At 52.0% G+C, this 25,283-nt stretch overlaps 11 protein-coding genes across 11 annotated transcripts; 6 read left to right on the top strand and 5 right to left on the bottom strand.

Moving 5' to 3' along the window:
• Positions 1-2,337: 2,337 nt before the first annotated feature.
• CC1G_02447 (hypothetical protein) lies at positions 2,338-3,680 on the top strand (the record flags this gene model as incomplete). Its single annotated transcript, XM_001832133.2, has 4 exons — positions 2,338-2,547; positions 2,639-3,407; positions 3,442-3,605; positions 3,669-3,680. The coding sequence occupies 4 exons, from the start codon at positions 2,338-2,340 to the stop codon at positions 3,678-3,680; spliced, it is 1,155 nt and encodes a 384-aa protein (XP_001832185.2).
• Positions 3,681-5,225: 1,545 nt separating this feature from the next.
• On the top strand, positions 5,226-7,047 carry CC1G_15152 (hypothetical protein; the record flags this gene model as incomplete). The annotated part of the gene is made up of 8 exons (XM_002910467.1): positions 5,226-5,501; positions 5,556-5,694; positions 5,746-5,845; positions 5,910-6,034; positions 6,086-6,224; positions 6,281-6,731; positions 6,808-6,907; positions 7,016-7,047. 8 exons carry the CDS (start codon positions 5,226-5,228, stop codon positions 7,045-7,047), a joined length of 1,362 nt encoding a protein of 453 aa, XP_002910513.1.
• A 550-nt stretch (positions 7,048-7,597) lies between these two features.
• On the top strand, positions 7,598-8,905 carry CC1G_15151 (kynurenine/alpha-aminoadipate aminotransferase; the record flags this gene model as incomplete). The annotated part of the gene is made up of 4 exons (XM_002910466.1): positions 7,598-7,742; positions 7,828-8,079; positions 8,124-8,344; positions 8,417-8,905. The coding sequence occupies 4 exons, from the start codon at positions 7,598-7,600 to the stop codon at positions 8,903-8,905; spliced, it is 1,107 nt and encodes a 368-aa protein (XP_002910512.1).
• Positions 8,906-8,968: 63 nt separating this feature from the next.
• CC1G_02445 (hypothetical protein) lies at positions 8,969-10,107 on the bottom strand (the record flags this gene model as incomplete). The annotated part of the gene is made up of 2 exons (XM_001832131.2): positions 8,969-9,939; positions 10,000-10,107. 2 exons carry the CDS (start codon positions 10,105-10,107, stop codon positions 9,433-9,435), a joined length of 615 nt encoding a protein of 204 aa, XP_001832183.1. The 3' UTR covers positions 8,969-9,432.
• Positions 10,108-11,084: 977 nt separating this feature from the next.
• On the bottom strand, positions 11,085-12,831 carry CC1G_02444 (hypothetical protein; the record flags this gene model as incomplete). The annotated part of the gene is made up of 11 exons (XM_001832130.1): positions 11,085-11,252; positions 11,309-11,413; positions 11,466-11,531; positions 11,599-11,783; positions 11,841-11,878; positions 11,936-12,056; positions 12,115-12,266; positions 12,322-12,399; positions 12,457-12,488; positions 12,548-12,565; positions 12,628-12,831. The coding sequence occupies 11 exons, from the start codon at positions 12,829-12,831 to the stop codon at positions 11,085-11,087; spliced, it is 1,167 nt and encodes a 388-aa protein (XP_001832182.1).
• Positions 12,832-13,141: 310 nt separating this feature from the next.
• Positions 13,142-14,689, bottom strand: CC1G_02443 (alcohol dehydrogenase; the record flags this gene model as incomplete). The annotated part of the gene is made up of 10 exons (XM_001832129.2): positions 13,142-13,295; positions 13,348-13,430; positions 13,486-13,602; positions 13,659-13,809; positions 13,876-13,974; positions 14,029-14,081; positions 14,144-14,351; positions 14,405-14,445; positions 14,497-14,592; positions 14,651-14,689. 10 exons carry the CDS (start codon positions 14,687-14,689, stop codon positions 13,142-13,144), a joined length of 1,041 nt encoding a protein of 346 aa, XP_001832181.2.
• A 557-nt stretch (positions 14,690-15,246) lies between these two features.
• Positions 15,247-15,857, top strand: CC1G_02442 (hypothetical protein; the record flags this gene model as incomplete). Its single annotated transcript, XM_001832128.2, has 4 exons — positions 15,247-15,276; positions 15,343-15,440; positions 15,625-15,674; positions 15,727-15,857. The coding sequence occupies 4 exons, from the start codon at positions 15,247-15,249 to the stop codon at positions 15,855-15,857; spliced, it is 309 nt and encodes a 102-aa protein (XP_001832180.2).
• A 1,435-nt stretch (positions 15,858-17,292) lies between these two features.
• Positions 17,293-18,236, top strand: CC1G_02441 (hypothetical protein). The gene is made up of 2 exons (XM_001832127.2): positions 17,293-17,493; positions 17,558-18,236. The coding sequence occupies exons 1-2, from the start codon at positions 17,396-17,398 to the stop codon at positions 18,204-18,206; spliced, it is 747 nt and encodes a 248-aa protein (XP_001832179.1). The 5' UTR covers positions 17,293-17,395; the 3' UTR covers positions 18,207-18,236.
• Positions 18,237-18,929: 693 nt separating this feature from the next.
• Positions 18,930-19,511, bottom strand: CC1G_02440 (hypothetical protein; the record flags this gene model as incomplete). Its single annotated transcript, XM_001832126.1, has 3 exons — positions 18,930-19,226; positions 19,298-19,402; positions 19,461-19,511. 3 exons carry the CDS (start codon positions 19,509-19,511, stop codon positions 18,930-18,932), a joined length of 453 nt encoding a protein of 150 aa, XP_001832178.1.
• A 1,198-nt stretch (positions 19,512-20,709) lies between these two features.
• Positions 20,710-22,317, bottom strand: CC1G_02439 (methionyl-tRNA formyltransferase; the record flags this gene model as incomplete). The annotated part of the gene is made up of 7 exons (XM_001832125.2): positions 20,710-21,027; positions 21,081-21,224; positions 21,283-21,387; positions 21,440-21,781; positions 21,830-21,915; positions 21,967-22,041; positions 22,119-22,317. The coding sequence occupies 7 exons, from the start codon at positions 22,315-22,317 to the stop codon at positions 20,710-20,712; spliced, it is 1,269 nt and encodes a 422-aa protein (XP_001832177.2).
• Positions 22,318-22,794: 477 nt separating this feature from the next.
• CC1G_02438 (hypothetical protein) lies at positions 22,795-25,191 on the top strand (the record flags this gene model as incomplete). Its single annotated transcript, XM_001832124.1, has 5 exons — positions 22,795-22,814; positions 22,867-22,897; positions 22,953-23,360; positions 23,419-24,654; positions 24,715-25,191. The coding sequence occupies 5 exons, from the start codon at positions 22,795-22,797 to the stop codon at positions 25,189-25,191; spliced, it is 2,172 nt and encodes a 723-aa protein (XP_001832176.1).
• Positions 25,192-25,283: the final 92 nt, after the last annotated feature.

Here is a 25,283-nt window from a genome sequence, read left to right as displayed (position 1 = left end):
CGCGGGTAACACAGCGCCAATCCTCCGGACGCCACCGAAGGATTGAATACCGCCACCTCGACCACAGGCGGATTGTCGCATACACTCTCCCAGGTTATTAGGAGACCTGATGGCAGTAACTATTAGTATGGGAGACTCAGATGAAGGTGTGTACTGGAACTGTTTCATAGTGCACCGCAACGATCTGCGACTGCAGCTCAAACGCAGAGTACCCTGTCAATGCGTAGGTTACGTGTCTGACGTTAATAGCCATAAGCTATCGGTGTTATTTCTGCCTATATCGCCACGGATCTAGAGAGACTCCGCTCGTATTCGCAGTGGCGCAAGTGCCATAAACTGGATGGGAAGGTCACGTCGAAAGGGTCGCGCTGGGCGCTTCGCTGAGGCTGAAATGCCGCGCAAAGTAGTATTTGGCTATGTTAGAAATCAAAGACTTTAGCGTCTGGCAAAGCGCCCTAGCCAGAGTCTGAACTCATTCATGATCAGGTTGAGCTTCGACCAAATGTCGGACGAAGACTCCAAGAAGGCACACACACGCGCGCCATGCATACTCCCATATTTTCATCTTTCCAGAACGGTGGACTACTGAAACGGCCAAGATGGACCGTACGTTACTCCCAGCTCCAGACAAGCCTACTGGGCGCTTTGGTATGTAATCGCTCAGGTACCTCTCACTGACTAACCACGCCTATGATCATTATCCGTTCTAGGGCCTCACTGAACCGCGAACAAGGGAGTCATCCTGACGCTCATGGAACGGGATAGTTTGATGATGGTAGTATGGGCATCAAAGTCCTGATAACCATCGAGGGTCGCCTGTAAGCAGTCACGGTATCCCATTGTTCACCATCACGGAGGCTTACCGCTTTAGAGACAGGAACCCAGCATAAGGATCCCAAAGGGGTTCAAGGCCGTGGCTGACCGATGTGCAACGCCACTGAGTCTGGTTTGTACGCTTTGTGGGACCAACCCCTCGGACAGCGCGAAATGCAAGGAGATTACACACCGGTATGACTGGATTCGCGACAACAAACGGACGTTCACCGCCCTGCTCTGTCACCTGCCTGACCGCTGTGACTTGGAGTGCCATCTTTATCACGTCGTGCAATCCCTGGCGGCTTCACTCTTCAACAGCACCTTCTCGCCTTGGAGTTCAGAATTCTGGCCGCCTCTTGCCTTTGCTCTTGTCTCTGTTGCCGCTTCGCACCCAGGGGGCAGACTCTTTGTTACGCTAATACCGACAATGTCTCCCTGCGTTTCCAGTCGACTCCTCTGTTGGTAACCTCGTCACTTCGGAGGGACCTGTCGCAATCAATGCTTCTTTGACCTCTTCCTTGATGACCTCCCCCTGTTTGACCTCCTCCTGCTGCCCAAGGTTCCCCCGGCCTCTACTGTTGTCCCACAGCGCCTAACCAGGTTGTGATCGTGCAGAGATGCCTTCACATTTCTGTTGCAATTGCTTCTGGGATTGAACATCCACCCACGATGTTTATGTGGCCATCCAAATGATATTGTTCCAACGTGTACTTTTTTCGTGTTGCATCCAAATCTCAACCATCTTTTTCCTTCTACCACCACTTGCTAGAGCCTTCCAGCAAGCCAGCGCACGCTCCGGCTATTTAACCGGCCCCTCTCCGGTGTTGTGAGCATCCGAGACAGCCCTAATTGCACGTCTTCATGCTTGCACTGCAGCGTTGCTGACCTTTGTTTTCCAGGGGTAAATTACCATTCGAAGTTCTTCTCCCTGAAATTTCTCCACGAGACTGAGACAAACCCTTGCTGCGGAAAAGGTGCCAAGGTGTACCAAGGCAGATGGTATGTTCATCGTGACGAGGTTCTACCATCAGGATTCTCGCGCATACCATATCGACAGATCAGCGCCATTGTCTCTACGTCATAATGACCGCGCAAGTGACGTCGCCAGAAGGGAAGTTCACCCTGAGCTCCCCAACGGGCACCCCAAAATGCGATGATCTTTTCCCAATGCAAGATAAGGCTTAATCTGTGTTGACTATGGACAGGGTGCGCGTCTACATGTAAGCTATCTGACCAAACTTGCTTCGAATTTGTGGTAAACCTCAAGTCGAAAAGTGGAGTGAAGAAGGAGAGTTGTCTTCCCCACAAGTCGCGTAAATAACCTCCAGCGCGACACGCGGACGTTTTCTGAAGCTTGTTGGGTATATAAACCTTGTTTGTGGAATTCCATGGATTCTTCCTCCCATCCTTCCCGGCGGTTAAGGGATCAGATCGAGAGACCCAAGGTTCGACGATCCCCCTCTGTCCTCGTCCCCTTCCTGCTTTGGATTAACGCTTACCTTTTCCAAGTTTTGATCAATAATGGACCAAGGATATTCTAGGCCTTCTATCGACCCATCTTCCGGGTATCAGTGGGAAGCAGCGGGTACTTGGGAGCAGGATACCACCATGTCAGGCTTTCCGCGAGTGACGCACATAAACTCTCCTGCCGCGTTATACCCCTCCCCGCCAGGCTCCCTCGGGTCGGCCGACCGCACGCACTCGCTGCAAGAACTAACGGAGTCCTCGCTGGTTAGCACCACCAGTACAATCTCTCCCCTCAACCGAAAATCGCTAACAGTAATGTCTTTTCCAACTATCCAATGTTGCTTGGTACGGATAGATCTCTCATGGACACTCTCTCGCACTCAGCGAACAGGATGTTAACGTTTCGATCGATACCGATGTTGCAGACCGGGTCGTGTCTGTGTCGACTTCGTTTTGTCCTGGATCCCACCCGACGGAAGGAGATGTTGTGTTTTCCTCCAAGGACGATGTCCTATTCTATGTGCACTCGGATGTGATCAAGGCTGCGTGCCCAGAGGCGTTCTCGTCGTTCCTTCCACTCCCTTCGTCGATCCCAGGCGCCACGGCGAACGGCGCGGTAATCAAAATCCCCGAGGACGCGATGACGCTCAACGTCATCCTGCATCTCCTGTACGGGAGCTCCTGTGCACCCAATTCCCCCTCTCTAGACCAACTCGTCCACGCGATCGACAGCATGCCCGGATACGGCATCACCCCCTCCACCTTCATCCTCCCGCAAACACCCCTCTACACCCTCCTCCTCTCGCACGTCCCGCACCACCCCATACAAATCTACGCCCTCGCGGCACACCACAAGATCGAGCAACTAGCGTCCCAAACGTCCTCCCACCTCCTGGCGTTCCAGCTGTCGAATGTGACGGACGAGATGGCGATGCGGATGGGCCCGGTGTATTTGAAGCGGCTGGTGTTGCTGCAGGCGGGGCGGTTGGAGGCGTTGAAGGGGCTGTTGTTGCAGCCGCCGGGGTTGCATGCGCCGATTGGGGGGTGTGGGTTTGAGGAACAGAGGATGGTGACGAGGGCGTGGGCGTTGGCTTCTGCTTCGCTTGTGTGGGATGCTAGACCTGGTGGGTGGGGTTTTATTTCTAGTCGTGCGATAAGACGGGGGAGATGCTGACAAGCGTTTTGGTGATATGGTAGATATCTCGACTCATAGGATTCAAGCTGCGTTCATGACGATGCTGAAGGATTTGGAGTGTCAAGATTGCGAAGCTTCTGTTACGGCGCGGTTGAGGGACGTTATGGTGAAATGGTCTGCTTTGAAGGTGCGACGCTTAGTGGTGTTTGGGTTTCTTGCTGCTGGATGTTGACCAAATTATTGATTGCAGTGTACCGTATGAAGCAGAGTCCACTCTGGGGCGACCGTCCCTGAAAAAATTGAGTATTTGTACATGCCTTGGTTTAATTTCTGTCCTTTCTCTTGTTCTCTGGTTACGGACGATTGTATATCTGGACTTGGTTGTGGAACTTGGTTACTGTGTTTTTTAATGCTTGCATGTCGAACTCTTGCAGTCGAATGAAAAATACTATATGGGAGTTGTGATACGGAGGGTTCGACTCGGTTCTGCCACGACGTCGACGTTTCCGAGTGGAGGTATGGACTAGGCAAACGGACCTGGAGCTTGACCAGCCAGAAGTCCGTGCACAGGGGAAGCCGAGGGCCATGAGACTGGAATAGAAGCCCGACATCGGTTCCGATGGGTGGGGCAGGGGTCGTGGCCACTGTGACGAGAGATGTGCTCTGGGGAGTGGTCTGGTCACCCTGGTCAGCAAAACTGGACTCGGAACCGAGGACACGAGGGCCGCTTTCAGTTGCAGAGCCCTCTATTGGGAGTCAAAGCGATGGGGTTGATGAGGACAGACGGGTGGTCCAGGTTGCTCCAAGAAGCACGATGTGATATTGTTACAGTACGACATCCAGCTTCGACGCATCCTTCCACGTCAGTAGATAAAACGTGGCTTCTCATCGGTCAGTAGAGGTGGATGTCCGAGGGCTTCAATCTACTATCGCCAACCTTTTACACTCGTTGGTTAGAGATAGGGAAGAACGAGAGGTCAACGAGGGCGCACCTATCGGCATTCACTTGAACGCCATATCGTTGTAGTGCTTGTATCGCAAACCTGATTGGTCTGGAGGCTCGTACTTTCTGCTTCCCCAGAGTACCCAACGCCTAGGCGGTTTGCCTACGACCCCGTGCTCATTTACGATGGGCCTAGCGGGAGGATCGTTGGTTGGGATCAATCTCCCCCCTTCTTCCTCTGAATCGCCTTCCAGTCGACGTCGTTTGTTTGGCGGGCTCTGGGATGCTCGAACACGGAGGTGAGCCTGGGGTGCATGCGATCATCAGTCTAAAATCTATCCATGAGAGCCACAAAACGACGTCTTACCGGTGTCGGTGCTGGTATCCTGGGGTTATGATCTGGTCCCAGAGGTGGCAAAGTGATGCGACCCAGCCTATCGCGAGGAAAGAGGCTACAGGAAACGCTGCCTGGATGGCAAAGACATGGCATCGATGCTCACATCAGTTTGGTTGAAAGCAAACTTGGGAAAAAGGGGGGCCCTGTGTGGCCCTGTTCCTGAATTCGTTTCTGGTGAGACCGTGCCCCTCATCCAAAAGCCGACAACGACGCCATCAAATCTTTTTTCGAGTCCCCGTGCCCGTGGATACCGTTGGGTTGGTCGTGAGACTGAGATCTAGTCGCAGCCTTTGAAACTGTATCGTATTCATGATAATGTTGGGCAGAGGTGGGCTTTTAGATGACGAGAGCGTGGTGGATGGAGAGTAACAGAGTTTGATGGTATCACTGTTTGCATGTCCATCGACATCATCCGCCAATCACTGGACTCTTGACGCTGAACCAATACCAAGGGCAACGGTTTGCAGATGGATACAGGACGACCAGCAAGCTCTGCACAAGCTTCGATATTGAATGCGATCAAGGCTACACAAGCATATCGGCCAACCGTTGAATATGGAGACGAGGGCGGCGTGGTCGACGAAGAATCTCTCATATTACCTGGTCTATGGCGGGACATGAACGAGATTGTACCAGGGCTTTGGCTGGGTGGTCTGCCCAGTGCGCTAAACGCTGCCAACCTCAAAGAAAAGGGTATTGGGAGTGTGGTATCGGTCCTTAGAGGATCTGTTAAAATCAAAGAGGTGCGTCGGTATCTGCTGCTATGTGATGAAAAAGACTAATCTTTCACTCTGTAGACCTTCATTCGACATCAAATCGAAATAGACGATGTAGAGGACTCGGATATCCTATCACATCTTCTTCCAGCTGTCAAATTCATCGAGGCAGAACTCGGAAAAGGACGAGGCGTTTTAGTCCACTGTCAAGCCGGCGTTAGTGAGAATTACATTCAAATCTTCCCTAACCTCTCCCTAACTCTCCAAACAGGCCGCAGCAGCACCGTAGTCGCTGCGTACCTGATGTACACACAAAAACTTTCCCCGGAGGAAGCTTTGGAAGTCGTTCGAAAAGCCAGACCAGTTATCGAGTGCGTATATGGTCATTTTTGCCCCTATCAGCCATTTCTGACCTCCGATCGATCCGAGTGTTAGACCCAATGCTGGATTCCGTCGCCAACTTGACTTGTTCCACGAAGCGAAGCATCAGGTGTCCCAGGACAATCCGTATGTAAGGAGGTTCTACATGGAGAGAAACGCGAGTTCTATCGCTGCTGCAGGTGAGTAGAGTACCAGCCAGTGGCGTAAAGGATGCCGACAGCGAATTTCAGGCTCAAGCGCACCCAACTCTGGAAAGCCTGCGATGCTTGGGGAGCTACCCGCCAAGCAAACAGCATCACCATCGACCCCGGCTACTGAATCTACACCGGCGAAAAAGCTGAGCAGGCGGATCCGGTGTAAGAAGTGTCGGTGAGTAGCCTCTGGATTCAGTGTAAGGATTGGATTTGCTCACTGCCGTGGGCTAGACATGAATTGGCAGCTCGCGAACACATGCTTGATCACGGCCAGATTGGTCCTCCCACTCCACCACCAACACCAGCCCGTTCTCTGGACGAAGATCCTACCCCAACGTCCGCTTTGGACGACCTGAAAGAATTGGACAAGGCGCTGGACGCTTCCTCACCGTCCTCGCCTTCATCCACTTCCTCCGCGGCACAGGCGGAGAAACGAGGTCAGGACGCCTCGAATTCCATCCAGGCCCTTGTGCATACAGTCAAAAGGAACGGCAACTCCTCGCTACCTTCAACACTACCGATCTCTATTGCACCGGATGGGAGCAGGTTTATTGATCTCTCGGGGAGGCCGGCGGCGGGTACGACTGCTACTCTGAGGCCGAATGGAGGATCCCAGTCCCATCCTCCGGCTCCACCGCCTATCCTCATCAACCACAAGTGTTCCGGGTACTACGTCGAACCTGTACGCCTCCCCTTCCTCTTCCCTTCGTCTGAAGCTGCTGATCGCTAACCATCGTTTCTGGATGATGGGTATTCAGATGAAATGGATGGAAGACCCGTTCAATGGCGAGACGGCTGGCAAGATTACCTGTCCTAATAAACGGTGTAAAGCAAAGTTGGGCAATTTTGATTGGGCGGGTCAGTGTTGTGGATGTGGGACTTGGGTTACGCCGGTATGCTTTTTTTCTGGCATCAGAATCTTTTACCTCCTGGTCAAGAATCGGGGACTGATATTCTGTGGTACAGGGATTCTGTATAAATCGGTCAAAGGTGGATGAAGTAGTTGTGACCGTGAACATCTAGACCCTTTGTACTAGTACAAGAAGCAGGGATGTGAGTCGCTTTGTCGCACGTTTAATTCCGCATTTCCCGTTCTGATTTACCTCGCTAGGTACTTGCTTTAGCGATGTGCTTGTAGTTCAGGTTTCCATAATATCAAAGTGATGGTTTAGACCTGGCATTTAGGATGGGTCGAGACCTGATTCTGCCGCGAGTGATTGGGTTATGCCGCTGGCCACTATGCAGAGCTCTTGCCATTATCGTTGAAGGCTCAGGTTGGTACATTCGGGAGCATCAGGGAATGCAGCAATGGGCGGCAATTGCATACTATCAACCAGTGGAACAGAATGCAGGGGAGAAATTGCATTGCAACATGCATACTAGGGCCTCCTAGAGGATGACACTAACCTTTTAGCGGGAGTACAAAGGCGCCCTGAGTGCCGCTGGAGACCGAACTCCAGTATCACCTACCTTCTTTCTCTTCACACTCGATCCGAACTCGGTCAAGAATCAGTTCCCCTCGTGCAGCAATTACCAGAGATGTCTACTATGGCCGAAGAAGGGCACATGCAGGAATCGACCAAGGGGAAGGTACCAAGTTCACCTCCCGGACCCTCGCAGACCCTCGCCCTTCCACCGACGTTCTACGCCGACAAACTGTCCAACGCGGCTAAAGCGAGGAAACCGTGTCCTAGTAAGCCGATATTACTCTAGTCCTAGCCTCCCACGAGATAACACAGAACTAACACCACCAATCACAGTCCACGACCTTTTTGCAGTAGGAAGCAAATCAGGCATTCTATCGATGGTCCTCGGCCAGCCAAACCCCTCAACCTTTCCCTTTGAGAAACTCACGATACAAGTCAAACCGACCACCGCCGCCGGTGCCGGTGATGATAATGTACGAGACGTTACTACTAATCTGGTTCTCGAGCTCCAGGAGGAACTGGAGGTGGCGTTGCAGTATGGGCAGACGGCTGGTGTGACCGAGTTGGTCGAGTGGATTCAGGAGATGATGAGTGACGTTCATGGTAGGCGGGTAGAGGAGGGGTGGAGGGCGATTATCTGCGCCTAGCGAGGAAGTACGACCTTATAATTATCGAAGATGACCCGTATTACTTTTTGTACTACGGTAACCTGCCTCGTCCGCCTTCTTATTTCTCTTTGGAGAGAGAGCTTGGAGGAGAACTGGGGAGGGTCCTTCGACTTGATAGTTTCAGCAAGGTTTTGGCTCCTGGGTTCCGGCTTGGGTGGGCTACAGGCCCCAGGGAACTGTTGGATGCCATTGAGCGACACGTATGTCGTCTCTTTTCCCCCGGTCCTCTACATAACCTTCTGCTAAATCACTGACCCACTGACGCTGTGTAGAATTCGATCTCCGTCGCTCAAGCAAGCACCTTTTCCCAAATTATCACTCTCAAGCTCTTGCGGGAATGGGGTCTGAATGGTTTCCTCGCTCATACACGTCAGATTGCAGAGGTTTACAAGAAGAGGCGAACGGTCTTCAACGCATACCTCGAGCGTCATCTCTCTGGGTTGGCGGAATGGAGGGTCCCGGATGCTTCGATGTATTTCTGGGTTAAGCTGAACTTGCTGACTGGTAAATCATTATCATCGTTCTACTTCACGTTTCCTAGTAGTACTGATCGAAACGATATCTTTTCGCCAGCAGACTCGAGTACGTTCATCCGAGAAAAGGCGATCTCGAATGGCGTGCTGGTTTTACCTGGTCAAGTTGCCTATCCAGATGGAAGGACCACGGCGTTTGTGAGAGTCGCGTTTGGGATGCTTTCTGATGAAGATATGGAAGAGGCGGTGCGGAGGCTTGCGAAGGTCTTGAAGGAGGAGGAGAGATAACCTTCTGCTGGATGCCTTGCCCTGATTTCACACCGCGGGCATGTTGATGTTACAAAATGATATACATTTTGTGGACTGACTACTGTAACCGTACCATGCGAGCAAGTAGTACTACAGGCGACAGTCCAAATTAAACTCTACATGAGTAAGGTAGAACATTTCTTCTACATACCAAAGTCAACGGGGGTTAACCCATCGCCTTGATTCACAGAAGAAAAAAGGGTAGTAGAAATACAAAAAGTACAATTGGAGTTGATAAGAAGCCGTTCGTTGCGTTGCGTTGCATGCAAAGTAGTCCCGTGATGCCAAAAACCGTGGTATCGTGTGTTGGGGGTGGGTGGTATAATTCGTACAGAGATTTCGTTTCAAAGTTTCGTTGTTGATGGTCTTGATGCATTGTCGTGAAAGCCGTTCGAGAGAAAGCGAGAGAAAAAACAATATAGATCATAACTTAGAACCTCTTCGAGGTCTCCGCCGCCGCTTCCACCTCCACGCGATGGGCGGGTTTTAGAGTCGCAGGGGTAGCTTTACTGCGCTGGGACGCTGCTGCAGCTGGCGTTGGACACCAGGGAAGCCACAGACGACCTCCGGGAGAGGCTGCCGCCGTTGGAGGGCATAATCTTGTAAGGATGCACGCGCGCGTTCTTGGACATCTCGCGTTGTGGGTGTCGGAGTTTGACGTATTGCTGCATCGCAGAGCCAACGAGGAGGAGGGGTTGTTGCTGCTGCTGGCTCGTCTTCCCCGTCGACGAAGGTGCGGAGTTGGTGGATGTGGTGGGCATCACGATGATAGCGTTTGCCTCTTCGAATGAGCAGGGCACCAGGCGGACTTGGCCGGCGGGCATAGTCGCTGAAGTGGGTGGCGAGGGGAAGAAGGAATCGGATGAGGCAGACGAGGATGCAGGAGAGGATGCGCGAGATGAGGGGTAGGACGGCGAGGGCGAGCGGGACATGGAGGTGGTTGAGGAAGAGGTAGATGATTTGCGGAGTCCGTGGGCGTATCGAGAGCGAGGAGCCCAGATGTCTCGATCAGACTGAAAAGTGAATCAATTAGTCGCCGATATCTCGACAAATGACTATAATCGAGAACGTACCTTTCCGCTGGTGTCGTAAGACGAGCTTGCCTTGGGCACAAAAGGCAAGTCGAGGGTGTGAATGGAAGGAAGAGTGGGACGTTCCGACGTTCTCTTGAAAGAAGACATTATTGCTGAAGATATGAAAGGTTGGTTTTTGAAAAAAAGTCGAGGCAGGCGGTTTGAAGGGCGTCGAAAAGCGTTGAAAGTTGAAAAGTAAAAAGAAAAGGATGGATAACCTCCTGGATTATCAGAGCCTGCCGAAGAAGAATGTGTGTTGTCGTAAAAAGTGTGAAATATGAAAAGGTGGAATGAAGAAACTTGGCGAAGAGAGAGAAAAGGAAAGAGAACGTGGGGTGAGGAGTCAACTGGCTCGATCATTCCATCCTCGCTTTATAGTCTGTAATAGGTCAATGGTGCATTTCCATCAAAGGCTCATGAACATCTTTTTCCTGCAATAGGTCAGTCAATAGAGGATTTGTCGATTAGCGCGTCGTATTGTGAGTGAACAATTGAACTCTCATTGACCTGGCGCGTCGGCGTCAATAATTTCAGTAGACGCTTGTTTGTCGGTCGGAGTTTCAAATTGATTCAGGTGGTGCATTGTTCATTTGGCACCGCTCTCAGCGCGATGTTCACGCATATCGTCTGCGTCTAAGGCTAGGCTCCAGGGTAAGTCACGCCTCTGTACTCATAGAAAGTGCTAGAGGCGGCATGTCAGGCTCTTGAGCCGCTATGGCCCTCACTTGCTTTGCGCATCAGTGTTTGGCACAAGTTAGGTAATGCTTCCGAGTCGGCTCATCAATGCATCAAAAGTGGCCCGACTTCCTCCAAACAAAGGAAAGCAGAGGGCGCATGAGAAAACCACCCGATTCTCAAGAAGTATAGAGTAGCCCGGTGGCATTTCGACCTCAGATAATAGAGGTTTCTGTATTCCCTGAGACCATGTGCATAGTAAACATCCATCGGATTTCCAGAAGGCGAAACACTGCGTCTAACAATGGCCGCCAGCGCGCCTTCCGCAGTGCGCACCAGTCAATAGTAGGCGGGAATTTTTGTACTCTAGTTTATGTCTAGCGACTGTTGTGCTGCCTTTGCACAACTTTCTATCTCTCTTCGCGTCCCTTAACTTTACCATTGTCATCCAAATCATCGCTCTCCGAATCACTCCCCAATAGAAGGCCTCGCTCCATCCGCTCTTGTTCGATCCCTCGACCCAGGTTCGATTCCGCGCTGACCGATTGGCCGTTCCCATTGTTTGACTCTTTCAATAGCTAACATTAGATTGAGCACCGGTGCTACAGAAAATGTTCGGAGCAAAAGGACTCACTGCGAGATAAACAGCGGAGGAGATAATGAGCACTGTTCCCAGGACAGAGAGCAATGGAGGAACGGCATCGAAGAATACACGCTCGAAGATAGTGGCAAACACGATCTAGAGTACAGTCAGCATCGTGTCAAAATATTCTCGCCAGTGGGATACATACTTGAGTGTATATCGCCATACTTCCCTTCCCAGCTGCTTCTCTTTGGAATCCCAACGTCAATAAGATCTGAAGACGGTTTGGTTCGGAGGATCGTAAGGTCAGCATTGTTCTGTAGTTCAAAGGGACGACCCACCTGCGCTATCATACCAAAGAAACCCATCAAGCCAAACATAGCTAACCACGCTTTGCTAGCGGGGAGGACGAAGCGTTCGCCGGTAATGTACATCCCGAGGGCACCGACGAGCGCAGATTGACCAGCATGAGACGTGAGTGGCTGGATAGGGTGCGCTCGTTTCCCAATAGCGCGAAGGGAGATATCTCATTGTCGGGCAAGGATCAGTTCGACCGTCGAAAGATAGACATTGGGACGCTCACATGCTCCTGTTGCACCAACCACGCCGACAAGAGCAATGCTACCAGGAAGGCTCAGTCAGTCCCAGGTTGCAGCATTCCAGACGAGATCCACGTACAAGACAGCAATCGCCCTGTCGCTAGTCGTTTGAGGCGCGTCCTCTTGGGGACCAAGACCGACGTGGGGCCCGAATATCGCAGCAGGTCTGGCAATGAGTATCACACCAGCCATGCTGACCACTACACAGAACATGAGCACCCCTGCGTCACCTTCCAAAGCAAGTTGGTTGTTACCGACCTCCAGCAAACGCCTGCTTCAAGGTGAACGACTCCTTCAGCAACAGCGCTCCTACGATAGCGGTGAAGACGGGGGATAGGAACTGGAGGACTGTCGCGTCTGATAGGGAGAGATACTGCAGCGAGAAGTACATTCCGAACAGGGAGATGAACCTAGGAATTGAAGTCAGTACTGAAGCTGAGATGATTCTGACGGACATGTACATACCCGGTGAACCCTCGGAAAAGGAGCCATAGGCGGACACCTTTTGGACCTAGCCAGGGATCCGGTACTTTGGTGACTAACCTAGGGGGATGAAGGCCACGTTAGATCACGCAGGTGCAATGCGCAAGGAAAACGTACATGTATCCCACACAACAGACCCAAGTGACGCCCTAGACCGCGTTTCTTTCCTTTATTGCCCTCGCTCGACTGTTGAAAGAAGTCTACTAACCATTCGCACCGCGACGAGCTAAGGACAAACCACGACAAGTTCAGTTTCATCACCCAAAGGACCGAGGAGGTAGCAAATACCTCTAATGCAGAGACAGGAGGGTCCATGCTGTTCAGAGCCTTCACTGTGACGTTCATTAGCGAGAAGAATATCTGCGCCGCTGCGATAAGCAGTAGGCCGACGTTATCTTCAGCCAAAGCCTTCGTTGCTTTCCAGAACCCTCGTCGCGTTCTACCGGTCCCTACTTCCTCTAACAGGGGTTCTCTCTGTCCATCGTGGAACATTGTCGGCTGGCCTTGCGCAAAGGCGTTTTGGGAGTTTTAAGGAGGTGTCTGTTACATAGCCATCGAATGACTCGAATGAACAAAATAACCCGAATCTTAGGGCGATGGCGAAGAGGTGGTTGGCGACAACGCGACCAAACGCAATCGCGATCGGAAGCCCAGCCGAAATTCGCGTGACCTCATCGCACGTGTTTCGCTGGACAGGGGCTGGCGTCTAAACGACATTGATTAGCTAGTTTGAAGATCTTGGTACATTGAGAATTAAGTTTCAGATAAATCAGCTACATAGCACGTAATCGGACCTCAAAGGTTAATGCTCGACCCGGATGACCACCTTCCCTACGTGGTTCCGTGCCTCGAGATGTGCATACGCTTGTACGGCTTCGTCAAAGTGAAATACGCGGTCGATGACGGGGCGCGTATCCTCTGGGTGAGCTTCAATGAGACGAATCATTGAGCGGAACCTGGATATTTTTCAGAATACTACCATTGAATACAGCTTGACTTGTTACTCACTGTGCAACAGAGCCGATCAGGATACCCCTCACTTGAAGAGCTTTGAGAATAATCGTAGGGATCAACTCTGGGGGCGGTTGCACCTTAGAAATGAGTCAGCAGTGTCACAACCGGAAAAAATGGATATAAGGCACATACCCCGGACAAAGCCCCGACAAGCTCAAGCGACCCGCCCATCCTGATACAGTTGACAGACTTGCGAAGTGTTTCGGCACCACCGACTTCGAGGATGTGGTCTACCCCCGTCCCGTTGGTCTGCAAACGGTCAATTGTGAAAGGAATTCTCGTCAAGGGTGGAATACATAACTCACAATTCGCAAGACCTCACGATCCCAATCGAGTGTCTGAGCATAGTTAATAACGTGCCTTGCTCCTTGTTCTGTCGCGATTTTGAGCTTATCGTCCGAGGAGGACATGAGTATGGGGACGGCACCCGATGCAACTGCGAATTGAAGTGCAAACCTGCGAGATCCACGCAGGTCACAGGTTTAGTGTACGCTATACATTAGATCATAGAATGACACGTACATCGAGACGCCGCCAGTCCCCATGATAAGCACAGTCTCTCCGGCTTTAATAGGATTCAGTCCGCCTGCGAGCGCGTTATACGCGGTCACACCGGCACACCTAGAAACACAAAATCAGACCTCATAGCCTCGGAAGTGAATATCAAACTCCTACGGTAGTGTGGAGGCCTCCGTGTAGGAAAGATGAAGCGGAATGGGAACGAGCGCCTGGTTTTCGAAGAGTGCGTCGTCAGTCAAGTTCTGCAAGAAAGAGATGGGACCAATCGTACATGGGCTGGAAAGCACCTGTAGGTGGCTAGGACTCCAGGTTGCTGGAGACCCAGAGAACTGTTGGCGGTAGCCTCGGTAGGGTCCCCGTCCAAATGGTCGAGGCTGAAGTTTGCAGAAACGCGCTGTCCCAACTTCCAGCCAGTGACATCCTCTCCGAGAGCGACGATTTCTCCCGCCATATCCGAGCAAGGGATCAAGTTCTCGAATCTACGGATACTCAATTAAACGAGCTCCATTTACTGGTACTGATGTGGACTCACCCAGAGCCATACGTTCCCGTCGCAATGGCGTAGTCGCGGTACTTTACAGGGCAGCGTTAATACAAGAATGACACAGTTCGAGAATGCCGCACCTGAAGGGAGACAGCGTGTATCCGAACCAGCACTTCATTAGCTTTGGGCGACGGGGTGGGTATTTCGCGCTTCTCAAGGTCAGTATATGAGCCCGGCTATAAGAAAATGAATTATTAACAATAGCTTCAAGCAGTGATCCAAGTAAAGGAGAACCTTAGGCAGAACGTAGCACGTAGTCTTCTCCGGAACCATTTCGCAGAGTGGATGTTAGTAGCTGAGCTCCTTCGTCTTCTTCCCCCCCAACCTTGACTCCTCCTCTTATGGAACCTGTCTCAGGTCGTGACACCAATGCGATAATGGATTCTTGAGCCCCTGTCGAACATGTGATTGGCTTCTAGACCCCGTTACTGTCTTTTCTGCGGTCATATGTATACTGCTCAGTAAGCTGTTTGTAAGCTGCCTGGTTTTCTGCGACCGCTGAAGGCCTTGATCATAAGAAGCTCGGGGCCGTAATTGGTCTCCAATGCTCGGAGAACGTTCAAGGCATAAACAGCCAAGTTTGCTGGGTAAGAGTCGGGATTGAAAGTGGAGCCCTCTACACATTTCGAATTCCACATGGCCACCGACGAGTCGAGAGACAAGCTGAGAGCGACAGGGAGAATCAAAAGAGACCGGCTTTAGCAACGCACTGCCGGTGCATCGGCGTCTGCCGCGGGATTCCCACGCGTTGAGATTAGCTGAGCTGGGCGCCTTTTTGAAATTTCTTGCATCACCTCCTGGACCAATAGCCAACCCAACAGTCAACCAAAATGACAGAAACGACGCCAAAAATCAAAATTGTGAGCTCAGCTCTACCTTGAATGTATGAAGAAGTTGACGGATTCTTATGCAACAAGCCACGATAGCTCAAGGGCGCCGCACCAGACTTGTCGGCCGCTACCTACCAGCTTCATGATGAATCGCATACGATAGGAAACTCATTGCGGTGGATGTTGATGAAAAAGTGCGTTAATGATATGCTTGAATGGGTTGAAGCGGGCCACTAACGGTTGGTGCAGCCCCAAAGTTGAATTTTGCGGTTACAGGTGAATACCTCCCTCGGGTGGGCGTCCAGGAAGACAGCGTCCTTGTTTGGAACACCTGGTCCCCATTTTCCCAGCGAATCGAATGCTCATATCAACCACCAGCAACCCACATCCATCCGAAAACGTCATCAACGTTCGAATCCAGATGTACGGTGCGTACAGACAGACCCTGGAGTCCTTGGTCCATTCCGACATGTGTTTTAGATGGCCTGTCCTCTTTGGATGCCCTTTTAAAAGCCTTGAGCGACCTGGACAACCTATGCGAAGCCGTCGAAGATGCCTACTTGGAGAGCTTACGGGAAGAAAAGTTTGAACGATGGGACGAGAAGCGATAGCCTAGACTGTCGAGGTATCCATCTTTATTTTCTCCGCTGTATTTGATATTTGTATTATAGTATCACGTTGCTATCATCTTTCCGTCTGGCGTTCAGGATGCCATTCACCTCGGTGTTGCGGTTTACGGACGGTGTTTCTGCGGGTACTGGCCCCGGTGATCTTGGGTGTCTATTTAAAGCGTGAAGGTGTGTTCAGTGATCACATTTCCGCACTCAATGTCATCTAATCTATATTTATGTTAGCACGGTTGCCACTTTGGAATAGAAAGACGAAGTCTGCTGTGACCGTTTATCTCAAAAAACCGCCTGTCAGTCTCTAACATTAAGGAAACCTGAACTTCGCGAGACCCCAATTCCATTGCCTTGAAAATAGCCGTGGAACTGTAACCTACGCTGGACGCCACTTCCTTCCTGGCTTCTACGCTCATCAAACACGCTGTTCAGCAACCAGATCCCAGTAAAGGAAAAGTGGAAAATCGCATCCTTTACCTACCGAACGCGACCACTAGCGCAGAATCACAACAAGCACGCCCTTCGCCACCTTGCTATCATGGTGTCCTGCGGTATGTCATTCATGCGCATGCATCAATTTCTCCTTCATTTAATCGCGAAGGCCACAGGATTCAAGGGTACCATGTCGTGTTGTCGACAAGACGACAAACCTAGATGGACGTCCTCGCATTGCATTGCTCTGATTCGGTCAAGAAGCTCAAGAAGAGAACCTCCTTCATACGAACGTTGGAAGTCTGTCATGAGTCAACGTCCTATGATTGTGGAGAGGATAGACATCGACCAGCTAGAACTGATGAGAACAAGCCCGCGAATACTAGTATCCGCAAAAAGCAATGCTACTACGCTACGGCGGTGATGATAATCGCACTCTTGGTCTGGAGTATTGGGAAGTGCAGGAGGTCGGCTGTGCGAGATAGGCACCGATTTGCGGTGACGGTGAGAGGTCAATGACTCTATACGATTATCCAGCTGACCTGTAGATCCCTAAAAATAGAACACGGTACGCCCTGCGGCAATCTAAGCCACAGCCTCGAGATGCGGATAGTAATCGTTATCATTGTTGAAGGTTTGACGGCTGCCCTTGTTGTCAACCGCCTTTTCCCTTCTTTGCAAAAACACTGACGCGTTCTAAACCCCCTGGTACTCAATCTAATCACGACTTCCAGCTACTGGAACTCTGCACTGAGGGGAAATTGAATATCCAGGTTGCGATTGGCTATGTTTTTCGACAATGATAGTCATCTCCCACGTTGATCCGCAAGCGACTTGGGATCCAGATACAAATCGACCTCGGCGCCTCGACGCTTTGGACTTCTTTTGGGCTAGGGCAGGTTTCTCGGTGCCTGTCTCTGGGCCATAAAATGCTTTACCCCTCTGGTAGTCGTTTCCTCAGCTGGTCTCACCCCCACAACTGCCACCCAAACTTGCGTAGATCGCACTACTTGCCTATTTCCTCCACTCTCCAACCACCACACTTTACATCTACATATTTCTCTTCTAAAACCTAACCCTCCTATTCATTCACAATGGTTCAAGCCGCTACCCTCGTCCTCGCCGCCTTCGCCGTTGCCCCCGTCTTGTCTGCCCCACTTTCTCAACCCACCGCTGAAGAAGAATCATTCACGTATGTTTTTTTCCTGCGTCACCTTCTAATGCCGTTTCTAACCACATTTTCTCACCTTCACTAGCCGCTCAACCGACATCGATTCCGACGCTCTCGAGCTCCGAGATCCCAAGTTCAATTTCGGCAACTTTATCAAGAAGGCCGTAGGTGTCGCCAAAACGGTGGGCAAGGTTGCCATCCCTGCCGCTCGCCTCTTCCTGCGAGACACCGACGGCAACCTCTACGAAATTCGCGCCTTGGACGACGTGACTCTCGACCCTGACCTCCCCGCCCGCGACATCCTCGAGTCAGACGACGCGTTGCTCGAACGCGAGTTTGCCGACCTCGACACCCGCGATCCCAGGTTCAACCTGGGCCGCTTCCTCAAGAAAGCCAAGGGTGTCGTCGGGAAGGTCGGAGGTGTTGCAGGAAAGGTCGCGGGTGTTGCTGCGTCCCTGGCTCTGAGGGACGAGCTGGACGGCCTCGACCTCGATGCTCGCGCGTACCAGGAGCTTGAAGAGTTGCTGGAGCGCGAATTTGCTGATATTGATGAGCTCGAGGTTCGGGACCCCAGGCTCAGGCTTGGAAAGCTCGTCAAAAAGGTCGGAAGAGTTGCTGGCAAGGTCGGAGGTGTTGCCGGTAGGGTTGCTGGTATTGCAGGAGGTTTGGGCCTTAGGGATTTGGAGGGCATGGAGACTGAGATCCGCGAAGTGTCTCTTAATGACCTCGACTAGTGGATTACATTGTTTCGTTTATAGGGTTGCGGGAAGTGTCGTAGGTTTATATTTGGCAATATACTGTTCTAATGGAGCTTACGATCTTCTCTGGACTCAGTGGGAATAAGGCCATGGGGTGGCTAACTCGTCAAACGTCGGCAATGGTTAGTGGATCCAATGGCATTCTTTTCCCCTTACAAGAGAACACCCAAAACTGTCAAAGTTCTCACCAAGCATTCGCGTATGAAGGTGAAAAGGAAGTGTTGCATATCCTTAGGAGTTATGGACAGGCTGTCGGTCCTTAACACAGCTCGATGTTTAAGCGCCCAGATCAGCTTGAGGCGCTACGGTACGATCTGCACTCCCGGTGCACCGGATTGGTCCTCGCGCAAGGAAACCTTTAAACTTAGCCTTCCGAGTCTCCCTTAATCTTTCCCCATCCCGTTCCCGTTAACTCCTCGATCTCGATGGAAGATATACAAATAGGCATACTGATACAAATACTACTGATGATGATGATGAGGGTAAAATACAATGATGAACAAGACAGACAGGCACATAGCAACTGAACGATTTGGTGGGCGAGGAGTGGAGGAGGGTACATCGGTCCCAGAGATACCGACACTGTCGAGCAGCCACACACACTAGACATGGCGTATGAAAGAGTCACAATGACCCGCGGGCATGGGCGCTAAAACACAATCTGAGGGCGGGCACAGGGAGGACAGCGCCACCTTCAAACTACAACTTCCCACTCATCTTCCCCCTCCTCGCCAACACAGCCCTCGCCTCCTCCCGTCCACCCAACAACCGCACATAATTCGACGGCACCCACCCCCTCCGCACCTGCCCGCCCATCCCATACCCATTCCACACCCCGCCCGCCAGCCCGTCCCACCACCCCGACGGGTGCTGCTGCAGCACCTCGATCACGTCGTTTTTGGAGAAGGAGAGCGCGGCGGGGTCGGGGTCGCTGTAGGAGTAGAGGGCGATGCAGAATTGGGTTGAGGGTGTCGGGAGGGGGTAGGATTCGGGACGCTGTTTGAAAGTGGGAGGGGGAAAGGTTAGTGGAGGCTGCGGGGGGTGTTTGTTTGTGTGGAGGGACGTACGAAGGTGCTGGAGCTGGTCGATGTGTATCTTGTGATGCTTGAGTACCCGCTTGCGATGGTGTCCGTAGGACTTGGTGGTGAGTAATCGCGGTTGTGTGTATTCGACTACGGAGACTTGTCAGCCCATGGTAGTAGCCCAAAAGTAAAGCACTCCAAAACACACCGGAACGGTAAGCTGGGTTCTAGGCGATACGGGAGACGATTTCGAGGACATCTTAGGAACTTGCAAGAAGAACAGCAAGCGAAGCTAGAGAGGAGTGAAGCAAAGGTGAACAGCTAACCGCAACGTAACGGCGGGGTGAGCGGATGGATGACCCCAAGGCCCTCTTAAATAGGTTTCGCAGATGCCATCATCACCTCAATATAACAGCCTGCCCGGGCGAAACGCCATTGACGGTCACATCGCCTCCGAGTCCCAACCCGTTACGTGAACTTCCCTCTAGTGCCATCTCCGTTACCCATAAACACCATATTCTACATTCTCCCCTGCCATCTCTTCGGTACCCCTAATTCTTCCACAGAAGTATCACTGGCGAACCGACACTGGTGATCACAACCGACCAAGAATAAATAGAACCTCAACAGCAAATTCTTCCGGGTTTCAAGACAGAGCGCCCGACATTGCACCTCAAGAACCGCTGCCACTCCGGCCAGCCATTGGCCGGGTGTCAAGGAACAGTCGACGGTGGCTCTGTGGGCGGAAAATAGATTTGTGCGATTTGGGATTTGGGCTGTGGATGGGATGTGGTAAGAGACGATGGATCCATGATGTGACAGAAGGTCTACATACATACTCACCTACAGATTTGTTGGTGGCACGACGGAAGAGATGAAAGAAGCTTCGAGGCAATGTCAGTGCTCAGACTCTACTGAGGGGCTATGTATGACTCGACGATCCGCGCCCGCGTTCCTGAAACAATGCCTTCACAACGGAACGCTCGGAAACACAGGAGATATGTAACCCGGTTCGAGATGGAACGGATACCGTTGCCAAAGGCGCACGGTGGGGTTATGTGGGGGAGTTGAGGCCCATGGACGCGAAAAGGATAAGTCTAGTGTCACGAGCGGAGACGGAGTGGTGATGGGCAACACTCGAATGTCAGTGGATGGGCGTTGGACAGATGGATGGGCTAGAGGCATCAAATATCGCATCAACGAACTCCACCAGATATGCATGTATGGGCGAATCCATCAGAAGGCGCTTAATTCGAGGGGGCTTATGATGGGCATATACTGGTATTCAATAAATCACCAACACTTGTTCCATAATATCATGACTCGGTCTATGTACGCACCGGGGGATGGCACATGGGTTCAGAACACCGGAAAAAGTGATAGATGAGGCATGCCCCGGAGTGGGACGGGAAGCGTCCCGTCGACCGTCGAGAACAAAGGACGGGAGACCAACAGAATCAGAGTGTTGATCCAAATTTGATTGATCCATCTTTCCGTTTGTCCTTGATTCCGTTCCAATAGTCAGCTGCCGGAAGCACAGGCTTCCCAGCAGGCTTGACGCTAGAAAGAGCGAAGATCCCTCCACCCTCGCAACGGACAAAGATGCGCTTGGGCTGGCCTTTCTCGGTTGATGTGCAGATTGCTGAACCGGGTTCTTGAGGAAGGGCCGCTTCCACGTGCGACGAGGACCCGGGTGGTAGGAGTTGAAGGCCATGTAGCTGGACAGCTTTATCTTTCTCCCCATGGTGTTCGGCGCGATAAGTAAAAATAGGTCGCTTTGGGTGGAAAGGTTAGTAAAGGAGAAACAGTGTGGAGGGATAAGTTATACCTGGTGTGCGATCGCTCGCCACTTTTGGCAGACCTGCTCTGCCACCATCTTAGCCGGATCGACGAAAGCGTCCTGTAGGTGTATCATGGGGGCCGGGCGCAAGGCAACCTGGCTGTCAGGCTGAATCTGGGACCGACGTGTACCCTGGGGGTTCACGCTATCGTCAAGATCACCGTTCATAGATAAGAGGATGATGTCGTACCTCAATTCCCTGCTTCATCTTCCTTAGCACCCCGACAAGCAGTTTTCCACCTTCGACTGCGAGTGCATCGCGCATTTGCGCAAAGTCCGCAGTGGCTGGTTGTGCCTACGAGAACGGGCTCGTGAGTGTCAGTCAAAGGCAATACCGGTCGGCGTACCATTTTCATCGAGGCCCAGATATCCCCAGCGTCAATTCCTGCTTTGGGTGATACCGCATCCTTCTTGACGGCGTCCAGCATTTCGATGACACAGACGCCAGTCTCGGGGTCTCCGTTCATTATTGAGTGCTGAATCGGCGCTGGACCCCGGTACTGGGGGAGTAACGAAGGATGCACATTCAACCTTCGTGATGGAAGGAAGCGAGAGAGATGTTTTCGTGTTAGAATACGTCCAAAGGACGCCGTGACCAGAACATGCTGGCTTGGAGGAGGTGGTTCGTGGTTGATTCCATTCTCGTGTTCAGAACTGGAGTATCTGTATGACGAGAACGGTGCCGGGAGCTGATTGGGCGTCAGTATCTTTACACCAGAATAACGACCGCTTCGTACCTCCCATTTCCGGAATTCTGGTTTGGTGTCTGGTATGTACTCGAGCCACACGTTCTTCAAGTCTTGTGCCAATAGTTTGAGGGGAGCTATTGTCTTTCTTCAGTCGCTGAAGAGCAATAACAGCGCATTCCACTGACAAACTGATACTTGGCTCGCCCTACGTCCCACTCGTTGGTCCTGGTTCGTCACAACGACAAGTTCTTGCCAAACATCTATTCCAACGGCAGTTAGACATTTCCTTGACTTTGGATCAGATGAAGGCTGGTGGAGCGGTGGGTACTGTACTCACCTGAGGCAGCGTACAGTTCACGAAGGACAAGGCAAGAGAATTCATCCCTCCCCATGAACAACACTTTAAGCTTTTCCGATTCGAGGGCGTTGTGGTGTTGTCTCGAGCTGTGGAAACATCGTCGCGCAGCAGTACTCCCACTTGGTGACAGAATGGCCCGTCGCCAGCGTCCAAAGCCCAGGAGACGCGTCAGGGACATTGCGGACAACGGCGAGATGCGCTTGTTCGTGACGTCGACCGACGGGGAACGACGACCCGATCCGCTCGGAGCATCGTGTTTGGCGCCGGCTTGCGTTTCAAACAAAGTCTAAGATCTGAGCCCGAACGTTGCTTTGATCAGCCCAACGCTCCTTCCACACAATGCAGAGACAGGAAGCGTCCCTCTACACTGCATCAACGAACGAGTTGCGCGAGCAGCTCAGGTCGTCCAGGTGCACTAATGGAAGACTTCATGAAAACCTGGATTCGGGCTCGAACATGAAACCCGAACAGCCAGCGCCTATCGATTGTCAGGGGAAATGGGCGCTCGTGGACCACTGCCTCCGATGCCGCAATCGACTTCTAATCAGCGCAGAAGTGTCACCTCTGGGAGAACTGTCAACTCCTAGCTGCGGTTCTTACTTTTAGACCCTGACCTTGTTATCTTCAAGACAATCCCATCGTTGCGGCACAGAAGATGGCTTCTACAGGCACTCGGTGAGTCCATTTGCCATTCACTTAGTACGATGGTTACTGATGACCCCGATAGCGTATTCGCATTGCTCATAGCGATCGACACTGTAAGTGTCCTTAACAGCTTCGCCATCGACAAGCGACCAACTCCCCCTTCCGTAGTACAAATCCCCCGAACTTCGGAACCTCCGCGAATGCGTCAACGACGCTATCCTCTTCAGAAACTACCTCATCGAAACATTTGGACCACACAACGACAAAAACATTCGTCTCCTGCGGAATGCAGAAGCGACCCGCGAGGCTATCCTCTCCACTTTCTTCAGCCACCTCATCGATAATCGCAACATCCAACCTGAGGATCCAGTGATCTTCTACTTTGCCGGACATGGGATCCGAACTATGAAACCAGACGGGTGGCCTGTAGACTCGAAGGATATGAAGATCGAGGCCATTTGTCCGCACGACGAGCGCTGTGTGGACCCGAGGTCCAACCAGGCTGTCTGGTGCATTCCGGATATCACGATCGCAAAGCTTCTGAGGCAGCTGGAGATTCGGAAGAGGACCAACGTCGTACGTCGTCCTTATCTTGTCACTTCAACTGCAATCCCCTAACTTTAGACGCTCGCAGACCGTCATCCTCGACTCTTGCCATTCCGGTGGCGGTATCAGGAAGAAAGACGAGAACGAAGAAGACTACCTCCCCTATCGCTGCCGAAACGTCCTACCAGTTGATGAAACCCCCTTCCCGCCCCACATCGACCGAAAAATCTGGGATCTCCCAGACACCATCGGCCACATCTCGAAACAGTCGAACGATATCGAAGGCCTCCGCAAGAAATACGGCACCGAAACCCTTCTGGCAGCCTGCGATCCCAAGGAGAAAGCCAAAGACGGGTACTTCACGCGCGTCCTCGTCGAAAAGCTACGCTCTCGCCGTGGCGTATATACAACCCTATCCGACCTCGATGCACTCGTACCCTCGAGGTCTGACCAGCACCCAGTATGCCAAGGCAATCCCAACAAGGTCCTATTTTCAACCACGATCATCGACTCGGAGAAACGCAAGTTCTTATTGAAGCAGTTGGACAATGGGAAATTCGAGGTTAACGCCGGTGGCATCCACGGTATCGCGCGTGGAACGTTATTCCAACTCCCCAATCGTGGAGGAGTGCTTATGGCCGAGTCGACACAAGTGTTCAGCTCCATCCTCGTCAAGACACCCCAAACATCACCCAACGCCGTTCTCACCACCGGCGTTCCCGTATACGCCATCCCTTCTCTCAAGGAGTCCATCATGGCCGTCTGGCTCGACGCAAACCTCAAGAACCGACTCGGCGCCCGCCTCCCTATTCCAACCAACGAATCCTGGTTCACTTTCCTGCCAGACAGCGCCATATCCAAAGCCCACATCCACCTCACCTGGCGCGAAGCCGTCCGGTCCCAACCCGAAAAAGTCATCGTCAACCTCCTCGACCCGCTCTTCGCCAACACCAACGCCAAATCCACCGCCTTCGCGTACAGAGACGTGTGCTCGAGGTTCGAGCAATTCCTCGAGACGATCGCGTTGTTCCGGTATCACCTGGGCAGGAACAAGGGCTGCTCGAAGCTATTTACAGAGTGCGCTTCGCCTGTGGATCAGAAGGATCCATTGTGTCGCTCGGTGGATGTCGCGATGTATCGGGTTGAAGAGAAGGATGCCGGGTATGTTCCTGTGGAACCGGCCGTGAACCTCTTCAAGAAGGGTGTGGCAACCCTCAAGTCGTCGTCTAACACCCAGTACGGATTCCGCATCCTCAACAAGAGCAAAACCAGCGATTTGTATTTCTACGTCTTTTATTTCGATCCTGCGAGTTTTAGTATTGATGTATGTCTTCTCTCTATACTTATGGACCTCACATCATCCTCACCCAAACTACGTTAACAGCTTATGAGCGTCCCACAAGCAGCCAAAAAGAGCCCGGGGGAATCTATCACTCCGGGATACGCCTCCGAACCAGATCCATTCGATTTCGCCCTCGACGAACCCGACCGCGCACAAAGCGGTTTCATCAAAGTTTTCGCATCGACGCGGCCTGTGGAGAGGATGGAATCGCTGGAGCAGAAGGAAGCTGGGAGGGCGCAGTCGACGCGGAAGATTGGCCCGAGAGAAGGCGGTGGAAAGGAGGATTGGGGAGCGTGGGTTGGTGTTATTGATGTTTTACCTGCAAGGGGGGTGGGGCGTGGTGTAGGTGGGGAAGATGTTGGAACTGGAGAGGAAGTGGAAGAAGCAGAGGAAGCGGACGAAGCGGACGAAGATGAGATGGTGGGAGACGAGGGAGAAGGAGAGGATATACCCGACTTGAAGGAGAACTCGGTGGACACCATTGGTGATGAGGAGAAGCTCCCACAACCAGTTAATTGAACCATCGGGCCAGCGTGTTACCACAAAATGTTGCGCCTTCATCAGTCACGATCAGAGCGCCTTCGATACGAATTTCAGACATGCAAAGTGTC

Source organism: Coprinopsis cinerea, assembly GCF_000182895.1.
Source record: "Coprinopsis cinerea okayama7#130 chromosome 9 map unlocalized cont3.9, whole genome shotgun sequence".
Classification (NCBI taxonomy): Eukaryota; Fungi; Basidiomycota; class Agaricomycetes; order Agaricales; family Psathyrellaceae; genus Coprinopsis; species Coprinopsis cinerea.
This window is presented reverse-complemented; position numbering and strand designations above follow the sequence as displayed.

What these genes read in the sequence shown, in the direction of transcription:
- CC1G_02441 (XM_001832127.2), top strand. Translation starts at nt 17,396, where the DNA reads ATGGTTCAAGCCGCTACCCTCGTCCTCGCCGCCTTCGCCGTTGCCCCC. An exon ending in GCTGAAGAAGAATCATTCAC is followed by an intron (nt 17,494 to 17,557) that starts GTATGTTTTTTT and finishes CACCTTCACTAG; the next exon opens with CCGCTCAACCGACATCGATT.